Source organism: Hylobates moloch, unplaced genomic scaffold (genome assembly GCF_009828535.3).
Source record: "Hylobates moloch isolate HMO894 unplaced genomic scaffold, HMol_V3 SCAFFOLD_13, whole genome shotgun sequence".
Taxonomy (NCBI): Eukaryota; Metazoa; Chordata; class Mammalia; order Primates; family Hylobatidae; genus Hylobates; species Hylobates moloch.
In genome coordinates, this window is record NW_026652288.1 from 59,490,978 (window position 1) to 59,502,277 (window position 11,300).

At 37.4% G+C, this 11,300-nt stretch overlaps 1 protein-coding gene across 1 annotated transcript in view; it reads right to left on the bottom strand.

Annotated features, from left to right (window-relative positions):
- Positions 1-145: 145 nt before the first annotated feature.
- Positions 146-11,300, bottom strand: part of DBX2 (developing brain homeobox 2) — a 35,014-nt gene continuing 23,859 nt past the window's right edge. The window contains exons 3-4 of the mRNA XM_032172197.2: positions 9,300-9,487; positions 146-2,090 (exon numbers count right to left, since the gene is read on the bottom strand). Of these exons, the coding sequence (XP_032028088.1) occupies positions 1,758-2,090; positions 9,300-9,487 (521 nt within the window). The 3' untranslated portion in view covers positions 146-1,757. The remainder of the gene's footprint in view (positions 2,091-9,299; positions 9,488-11,300) is intronic.

Consider the following 11,300-nt stretch of genomic DNA (forward strand, 5'->3'; position numbering starts at 1 on the left):
ATTACCGTCTACATCATAGGGTTATTGCCATGAGGATTAGATGAGCTAATCCACCCTAAATGCTTAGCACAGTCTCTAGCACATAGGAAGTACCCTATAAATGTAAATGAGGTTAACATTATAAGAATAGAAACCATACTATAAATCATTTTAAGACAGGTTTTAAATTTTAACTTTTGTCAGCAGATCCCTGCTCCCATCCCCCACAATGAGGCACTGAGACACGCTTCTAGAATGACTTTTAAGTAAAAGATCATGTGGTAAAGACACAGGTTGACATACCAAGTCCAATTCTACTCGTACAAAATAATTTCCTGCTGTTGATTAAAACCGTTATCTCCTGAAATATCTTTTCTAAACACTAAACCCTCAAAAGACGTTAACTTCTCAGACTCTAGCGGAGTTCAGCAAATTAGAAGCCACCATCATTATGCAGCTTACTCACTAACAAAATGCCACTTAATGAACTTCTGATAGTGTTTCTTGTCCACAGATTGATAAGAGTTTAATGCAAAACCACATCATTTCCTATTTTTGTTTCATTTCCTTCAAAGTGAAACATAATTTCTTCTTGGTTCTGGACTAAAAACTTCTGGATTAACTAAGCAAACAGTTACCAGAAATGCAATTTAAGAAAGATATAATTTCAGGGTAGTCAAAAAACACAAAACATCTGTGTGGTGTTTGTTAATACATAAAAATAACCTGATATATAAAGTGTATGGCACCTAAGTGGAAAATTGAGTCCCTAACTAGAAGTGCAAACGGAAATCATCGTTGATTCTGTTAGTATTGTGGTTTTAAGTCCAGATAGAAAAATTTTAAGAACTGTGACACCACGGCTTTCTTTAGTCTTGGCCAGAGGTCACAAACTTCTTGGCATAGATATTTTGTTTGGCCAATACAGTATTTGAAAAATTACTTGACTCAAATATCTGTAGGTGGGCCATACCCTCTATTTACCTGACAGGCTCTTAAAGCCGTTTTATTTTGCAAACCCTGGTCTAGGCCCATCTTTACAGAGAAGAGATCAAAAAATAATTATTAGTTAAATGGGTATCTCCCTCTCGGCCCGATGGTCCAGAGACTTGGAGATTAAGGATACTAATAGTTATATACAGAAATTCTTCTAATGCGCTTGTTAGGTTCATTTTAAATATATATTTTCAGTATATGTATCTAGCAGTGGCTAATTTGTTGAGGACTGCTGAGCTAAGGTGTTAAAATTCACCTACAGCTGGATACCAAAAGAAGTCAGAAAATTGAGAATTTTTAAAAACATGTTTTTGGGGTATGAAAGTTTGCACTGAAGTCCAAATTTTACATTATTTTCAAAAAATTAATAACATTCTGTCAATGGTAGTTTTCTTCACATAAAAGGAAGTGAATTTACTCAATGCAATAGTTAAAGAGAAACTAGTTTCTACTAATACATTTTAATGGATATTTATGTATATACACACACATAGAGACAAACGCATATATACACATACTCAGAGCAGGGACCGAGCCAGCTGTTGCTGTCATTCTTTTCAGTTCTGTCATACTTCCTGGGAGATTCTATTCCACTTACAAATTAAGCCTGAGTCCAGGGCCAAACAAGAGAACACTGGAGTGGGTTTCCTAAAGCATTAGTTCATATATCGCTCCAAAGTTGTTAGGCTCTAAGCACTGATGAGGTACAAGCTAGCTGGCATTAGAGTCCAAATGTTACTAATTAAGCGTTCTTTTAAATTAACACGGAGGAATGCTTCCATTCAGACGGCCCTGGTAAGTACACCCTTGCTTCCAGCTTCTTCTTCAGAACATAAATACAAGGCACCTTGCAGTGAATTTGCTTCTGGGGGTGGTGCCCCTGAACTCTCCTGGATTAGTCTTTCTGAAGGTTCTGGAGAATTCTCCCTCCATCTTGGACTTGAGTGCTGTTGGGGGACGTCCCATATTGAAGGACATGGAGAAGGGAAACCCAGAGCAGACCGTGAGAGGGAATCCTCTTGAAGACCTACTTCTTGGATACACCTGTTGGAAAGCACTTCCTTTTCTTTGGAATTCCGCCATTTCATCCTTCTGTTCTGAAACCAAATTTTCACCTATTGACAAAATAATTGCACAAAATGATCACTTATTTCAGGTTATTTTACTTCAGCATTTTAAACTGTAATTGCTTCTACTATCCCTTCTACAGAATACCTTATTATGAGAGCCAACCTCAAAAAGTCCTTGTGGCTTTTCACATGGGCTTCTTCAAAAATATCCCGTTGTATTTTATTTTATTATTATTAATTTTTGCGATGGGGTCTCTCTCTGTCACCCTGGTGCAATCTCAGCTCACTGCAATCTCCGCCACCCAGGCTCAAGCAATCCTCCCACCTCAGCTTCCTGAGTAGCTAGGATGACAGGCATGCACCACCACAACCAGCTAATTTTTATGTTTTTTTTTGTAGAGACAGTGTTTCGTCATGTTGCCCAGGCTGGTCTTGAACTCCTGAGCTCAAACAATCTGTCCTCCTTGGCCTCCAAAAGTGCTGAGATTACAGGCGTGAGCCACCACGCCCTGCCAAAAATATCTTAATCTAATGTCCCCATACACACATTTGAAACAAAACAACTGTGATAAATTGGTTACACCCTGTAAGTCTGATAGCTTTCAAAATTCATTTAACTCTTAGATATTTTAAAACATCATCTAGTCTGTGCTGAATTATTTATTCAAAGGAAATATATGGGCTAGTATTAGCATTTGAGTGTTTATTTTGTGCCAGGCATCAGGCTATGCACTCGGGATGGATTTTATAATTTGATCCTCACAATGGCTGTAAGAAGTCCTCATTTCACATGTTAAAAAAACTGAAGTTTGGAGAGATTAGCTTATGGTCACACAGCTAGTGAAATGGAAGCACTGAGACTAGAATCCATGACTGTCTGATTCCAGGGCCCAGGCTCTTATAAACATTCAGACCTCATCAGGAGCTTTCTGAGACTAAATTAAGAATCCATTTTGTAATGCTTTGATAAATTACAGGCTTTATACAGTTTCCAAGTCTTGATTACTCCCAGGATTTATCAAACTGTAAGAATTAGGCTCAATAAATAACAACTAATTGTAATTAAGCCAAAAGTGCTTATGATGGTGGTTCCTAATTTGAACCATACCTTCCTCCAACCCATGCCACTTGAGTCTTTATTACTAACCTCCCTCTTTATACACTGTGTAGTCAACTGTGCCTGAGCTGAAAACTTCACAACTGGTTTCCTGGAATCTTAAAAGCCAATCGTGTTTTTTCCTGTGTATTGCATCACATCCTTACACTAACAATTTAGTTGATTTCTACTTTTAAAACAAAAACTAGAAAATTTTTACCCAAAGAAATAATTATTATAGTATATCAACCAAGTATTTCTCTCAGTGAAGAAAAAAATTTTATCTAAGGCTCTCATTCCAGATTGGCAAAACAATTTCTTCATTCTTCTTACTTGATTGGCAATGTTCAAAATGGCAACAAAAGAAATCCACCCCAGGCAATTCAGTGCAAAAGACTGTCATCTCAGTCACAACACCATGATTAAGGCTTTTCATACGAAAACAGAACTAATGTGCACATACCAGAGCAGTTGGTTCTACTCATGAACTCATTTATTGTTTGCAGTGGGCATTTATTCCTAGAAAGCAGGCCAAGTATTTCTAATGGGTTTTCACTGAGACAGTTTTTTGTTCTCATTAGTGATTCTTGCCTTTGTCATCACATTCGTTATTTCCTCTTCTCTTAGCTTTTCTGTATATCTATAAATATTTGCTGTTAAGTGATATCTCAAAGAAAAAATACATAAAAGGAGTTTCTTCACAATCAATGGTGTTGAGACAAATGCATATTTGGGGAGTAACATAAAAGTTCTACCTCTCGAGAAATGCAAAAACAAATTCCAGATAGACTAAATAGCTAAATATAAAAACAAAACTGCAAAAGTTTTAAATGAAAATAGAGATTATCATGATAGTCTTGGGGAGACGAATGTTTTCATAAGCATGACATAAAACAGAGGATACATGGAAAAGATAAAAAGGAGCTGAATACATAAAAGTGAGAAATTTCTGTATAAACATATGAAAAAGCCAAAAACTACCCAACAAAACTAAAAGCAAGAAATCGAAATGATATTTGTACACCCATATTCGCAGCAGCATTATTCACAATAGCCAAAAATGGGAAGCAACCAAGCATCTAGAAACAGATAAATGGATAAATAAAATGTGGTACATACATACAAAGGAATACTATTCAGCCTTGAAAAGGAAGGAAATTCTGGCACATGCTACAACAGAAATGAACCTTGAAGATACTATGCTAAGTAAAACAGGCCAGGATAAAAGTACAAATGCCATATTATTCCACTCATATGAGAGCCTTAGAATAGTCATTAACAGAAACATAAGGTAGAATAGTGGGTGCCAGGAGGTGGGGGAGGGGGAATGGTGAGTTATTGTTTAATGGATAGAGTTTCAGTTTTACAAGATGAAAAAATTTCTGGAGATGAATGGTGGTGATGGTTTCACAACAGTGTCAGTGTACTTAATGTCACTGAACTGAACACTTAAAAAAAGGTTAAAATGATAAATTCTGCTATGCATATTTTACCTCAATAAAAAAAAGCCACAAACTTAGAAAGGACTTTTGCAACATCTGAAACAGGAAAAATATACTAACCATAATATTCCAAAATTCTTGACTAACAGCCAAAGTATTGCTACATATCAATAAAAAGACAATGTGATAGAAAAAAAGATGCAGCCATGAAAAGGCCAATTCACAGACTACAAACGGCCAATACGACAATTAAAAGCCCCTCACGTTCTGGTAGTTAGGAAAATTCAAACTGAAAAATAACAAATAGCATTGCCCATGAGCGTGGCAACATTTTTAAAATCATAAATGGTGCAGGTTTTGCAAAAAGGGACTACTTGTTAGTAAGAGTGAAATTTTCATATGTCAGTATCTAATTTGATACAATAAAAGGAATTTTTAATCTGCTACATTTTAAATGTACATACACTTTTACACATAAATCCCACTCACACTCTCTTCTTACAAAATATTTTTGAAGTGCATAAAAATTTGTGATAGTGATAATTGGAAGTAACAAAATTGAGGATGGTGAAATGATGGTCTGTTACAAAAGACAAAAAAAAATGAAGTAGATCTGTATGTACTGACATGGAAGGAAGCAATCCATAATATTCAAAAAGGAAAAAAGCACTAAACAATACACATTATCAGTAGCATTATTCATAATAGCCCAAAACTGGGAACAATACACATGCCCACCATCAGTAAATGGATGAACTGTGGTATACTACATAATGGTAGTACTACACAGCAATGAATACACATGAGCTTTTACTACATACAACATGAAGATTCTCACAAACATACTGTTAAGTAAAAGAAGCATATATGATTCTATTTACATAAATTACTGAATGATACTTTTTTAATTTGTTAATAGCTTTATTGAGGCTATAATTCACATACCATACAATTTACCCATTTAAAATGTACAATTCAATGGTTTTCATATATTCACAGATAATGCAACCATCACCAATTTTAGAACATTTTCATCACCTCAAAAGGAAATCCCACACCCTTTAGCTATCTCTTTTCTATTCCCTGTTTCCCCCAGCCCTAAGCAGATTCATCTACTTTCTGTCTGTATAGATTTCCCCATTCTGGACTTTCAAATTAACAGAATCATATAATATGTGGTCCTTGTAACTGAGTTCTTTCACTCAGTATATTTTCAAGGTTCATTCATGTTGCAGCATTATCAGTAAGTACTTCATTCTTTTTTATGGGCAAATAATATTCCACTATATGGATATACCACATTTTGTCTACACACTGCATACTACTACTTATATAAAAGTACAAAAAGAGGCATAACTAAGAAGTTAGAAGTTACGATAGAGGATAATCTTGGAAGGAGCAGATAGTGAGTGGGAGGAGATACTTGGGGGATCTTCTGGCTTCTACTGCTAGATCTGTGAGCTGGATATACAGGTGATTTGTACTGTTCTTTAGAAAATGTCAAAGTACATGCATAGTATGATTAGACTTTTATGTATGTATATGTATATATATGTATATATATACACACACACACAAGTCTCAGCTTCTTCACTTGTAAAACAGAGGTAGTAAAAGTAGCTACTTCATAAAAATTTTGTAAGGATTAATTGACATCAAATGTAAGGCGCATGGTAAGCATGCAAGTGTTTGTGTTATTATATGTTCATGCATATACAACACATACATAAATTTATTTTTAAAATAATACATGATGTGTCAAAAATTCAAACAAGTGCCATTTGTAAATGACAGAAGTAACCAAGGAATTGGATTCAAGCAGAGTAAGATGAGTTTTCACTTTTATCTTTACAGGTTTCCTTTTTAATTGAATTTACCATAATAAATACCATGTAATTGATGTATTTACAAATAAGAGAATGTTAAATTACTTCCGAGATGCTGTAATTGATATATTGATATATTTACAAATAAGACTGATATATTTACAAATTGTAATTGTAATGTTATAATCGATATAATTATGTAATTGATACATTTGTGTAATGGATATATTTACAAATAAGAATATGTTAAATTACTTCTGAGACGCTGTAATTGATATACTGATATATTTACAAATAAGACTGATATATTTACAAATTGTAATTGTAATGTTATAATTGATATAATACAATTGTGTAATTGATACATTTGTGTAATGGATATATTTACAAATAAGAAAATGTTAAATTACTTCTGAGATGCTCTACCAAATTCAATAAGACAAAAAGTACTCACTCCTGAGGCACTGAATTTTAAACACAATATAATTAACTATGTAAAACCATGTGCCTATGGATAAGAACCACAAGATGGCAAACAAATAGGAAAATAGTTGTTTTTAGACAGGAGAAGAGATTGTGGTCATACCCCACAATTTTTATATACGGCTGTTGCATTCTCTTTTCAAAAGTCTCTTTTGGGGACCACAATATGTACTATCACAGATTTTCACAATTCTCAGAGCACTGTCAGATGGAACTTAGCTACTTTCCACTGCTTTCCATCTTTTAACACCTACTTCAAATTTCAACTCAACCAGAGGCTCTCCGAACTCCCAAACCTGCCTGTTTTCTCCCTTCTGACTATAGGAGCTTCTTACACCAGTGAGATGCAGGCCAGGTCCACTGAGCTGCCCTGATGTCCTCTCTCAGGCCCAACAGCTCCTCTGAGATCAGAGAGTTCCACCACTAGACTTTCCAGGAGTAGTATATGGACCAATCACACGGCTGTCCTTTGCAGAGATGAGGATCAACATAAGGCTTCAGAGAGATAAGTAACTTTGAGAACTGCCGATCCCCTTATTGGGCAGTATATCTAACCTACCACATGATACTGTATTATTATATAGTTTTATCAGACTTTTTATGAGCTTCCATGGGGTGTGGAAGCTTCTGAGGTGCACAGACTGTGTCTTATTCAGTATTTATCAATATTCCCTGTTATTGCCTACCTACCACAGTGTCTTGCACACAACAGACCATCAAGATCTGGCCGCTGATTTATCTGTTATATACACAAAACTGCTTTGTGATATAGACAGAATTCCTATATTTGTTTCTGTTTTATTTAAGTGAGAAACTGAGGCACAGAACAACCAATTAAGGTTATGGACTCATTAGTATTACACAGCGAGGAGAGCACAGACTGACTAATATAGGCCAATTACCCTCTACCACACCTTGTGCAGCTTCCTACTACTTGACAAAGTTAGGGCAAGCAGCTTGTGAAGACAACCCTAGGGTCAAGGAGAGTTTAGTCCAATAATAACTGTTTTTGTTTGTTTGTTTTGAGATGGAGTCTTGCACTGTCGCCCAGGCTGGAGCACAGTGGTGCGAACTCAGCTCACTGCAAACTCTGCCTCCTGGGTTCACGCCATTCTCCTGCCTCAGCCTCCTGAGTAGCTGGGACTACAGGAGCCCGCCACCTCGCCCAGCTAACTTTTTTGTATTTTTAGTAGAGTCAGGGTTTCCCCGCGTTAGCCAGGATGGTCTCAATCTCCTGACCTCATGATCCGCCCACCTCACCCTCCCAAAGTTCTGGGATTACAGGTGTGAGCCACCGTGCCCGGCCAATAACTGGTTTTAATAAGGTCCAAAATTAACCACCAGGTCATCTGTAGTGAGGAACAACAGTAGAGCATGGTGGTTAGAACAGAGCCTCCTCTAACCCTTTAGTCCCTTTATATTAATTCAAAAAATCCAGGCAGATGTAGGCCTGCAACAGAAAACTCAACCTGGCAAACAGAGTTTATGCTGCATTTCAGCCACCACTACCCCTTTTGGCCAGACGCCTTTGTACAGTGAATTCTATGCACAACTGTACATGGTATTTTTAGGTTAAAGAGAACACAAACTCCAGAGTTAAGCTGTCTAAGGTGGGAGCCTACCTCCAAAACCTCTTTACTACATGATATAGGACCTATGTTCAGTTTCTTCTTTTTTCATTTAGAAAACGGGGATTATTATAGTGTGCATTTCACATGACAATTATAAGGAGGGTTAAATAGGAAACTTCTAGTGCCTTATGATATTATTTGTAATAAGTAGGCCAAACTTTAAATGGAGTATTATACAACTCCAAAAGCTAGAAAGTCCCATTCACAATTATATGAAACCTCAATGAACAAGAAAGGTATGTAAGTGCTGCAAATGTGAAACTGCTTAATTGTACTTGACATAAACCCAAAGAACAAAATCATGAAACCCATTAAGAAGGATTCATGAGTCACTCATTCATGCTTCGATTTTGGATTGGAAGTGAAAAGAAAGATAGTAAAACTGGTTCCTGCTTTTTGAAGAATTATTTACCTGTTTCTCTGAACACAGAGGAAATGATTTATAATGTAATTACCACATCCTTAGCATTTCTCTTCATTTGAAAATAAAGTAATAGAATGGCAAAAACCTAGACCTCTCAGCAAATGGACCTATTTCCAAATAGGAATGGGGACATATATCTCCACCCACTAAAAAATTATGAAAAGCATTTCAAGAACACCTCAGACTCTAGCACCATGCCTGGTGTAAGACATATTTGCCAAATAAATGGATTCCATTGTGTGACTTAAGAAATCAGAAGCAGCTGCCTACGGCCCACCACCCTGAACACAACTGATTTCATCTGATCTCAGAAGAAATCAGAGGCAGTAGACATCTTCCTGCTCATTAGTACCTGTGATTCCTTTAGTCCCAAGTTGATGGCAAGTTTCTTTCGGTCTGTTTTGCTGATATATTTCTGTTTCTGAAACATTTTCTCCAGAGCCTTTCTCTGGTCCTCAGAAAAGACAGCTCTTCTTAAAATGCCCCTCCGAGCTTTGGAATTAGAGTCCTGTGTCAGGAGAGGCAGCACGCTCTCTTCTCCTAGAGTCGAGGGAAAAAGATACAAAAGCCCAGTTAGCTTTAGGAAGAAGTCAGTCTTTCTAGGACGGTATCCTCCTACTCTGTACTATGGCCAAATGACCTCATTTCAACCCTGCTCACTTAAAGCAGTACTTCCTAACTTATTTTTGGCTATGGACTCTGATATGTCCCCACTCAAATCTCATCTTGAATTGTAATCCCCATGTGCTGAGGGAGGGACCTCGTGGGAGGTAACTAAATCATGGGGGTGGTTCTCCCATGCTGTTCTCATGAAAGTGAATGAGGTCTCACGAGATCTGATGGTTTTGTGAGGGGCTTCTCCCCACTTTGCTCTGCAGTTCTCTCATTCTTCTCCTTCCTGCTGCCATGTGAAGAAGGATGTGCTTGCTTCCCCTTCTGCCATGATTGTCAGTTTCCTAAGGCCTCCCAGCCATGCTGAACTGTGAGTCAATTAAACCTCTTTCTTTTATAAACTACCCAGTCTCAGGTATGTCTTAATTAGCAGCATGAGAACAGACTAATACAGACGCCTTTGAGAATCTGATAAATACTATTTGCTCCCCATTGTAGGGGAAATGTACATTTGCTTGTCCTCCCAAATTTGCATGCCACATCAGACAGCCCAAGGTCCCAGCTTACAAAGCCCCAATATGGATTAAGTAGTAGGTAGTTTAAATACTTCATTTTTCTCTAATTCTTTATTTGTTTATTTATTCATTTTTTCAACAAAATTTTGAACACTTACCATATGCCAGACACTCTGCTCAATATTACACATTGAGAAATAAGACAGATACGTTTAATTGCCCTCATTACCTGTAAAATATGGTGGAAGGGCATTTATTGAACTAGCATCACAAATGTGTTGTATTCCTAAGGAGGGAGATTTGGGAACACAAAACAAGGGGTCTGACATAAACCTGGGATAGGGAAAGCTTGAAAAAGTCAGAGATGTTTAATCTGAGAAGAGAAGAGAGAACTGAAGGGCTCTCAGTTACTCCCCTACAATTCCATTGATCATCAACTCCTTGAGGTCAGAGACATTTGCTACTCTTTCTGCCTTTTTGTGCCTAGCACAATACTGGTTCCCATGCTCTGAGAGTTTACAGGCTTCCATGGTTCATTCACTCATTCTGCTTCCCAGGTGTGGCAGGCAGAGCAATGACTCTCAGAGATGTCCATGTCCTAATCCCCAGAACCTGTGAATATGTTATGTTACATGACAAGAGGAATTAAGGTTGCAAATAGATTAAAGTTGCTAATCAACTGACCTTGAGATGAAGAGTGTATCCTGTATTATCCAGGTGGGACCAATGTAATCATAAGATTCCTTATAATTGGAAGAGGGAGGCAAATTAGGAGGTCCTAGTCAGAGAGAGATTTCAAGATGCTACTTTCTTGCTTTGAGGTTGGAGGAAGAGGCCAGAAGCCAAGGAATGCAGGCAGCCTCAAGAAGCTGGAAAAGACAAGGAAACAGATTCTCCCCAGAGCCTACACAAGGAACACACCCCTGCTTGATTTTAGCCCTATGAGACCCATTTCAGGGTCTGATCTCTGTAACTATAAAATAATAAGTACTTGTTGCTTTAAGACACTCAGTTCATGGTAATTTGTTACAGCAACAATAGAAAACTAATACACTGGGTATCAGGCTCACTGAGCCAATTGCTGAAGAAACCAGACAAAGAGCACACGGTTCCCACCCTAAAGGATCTCACCTTCTTATGGGAGGGGTGACCCATGAACACTCACTCTGTAACACAGCACCAGGAAGGCAGCTACTCTGTAACACAGCACCAGGAAGGCAGCTACT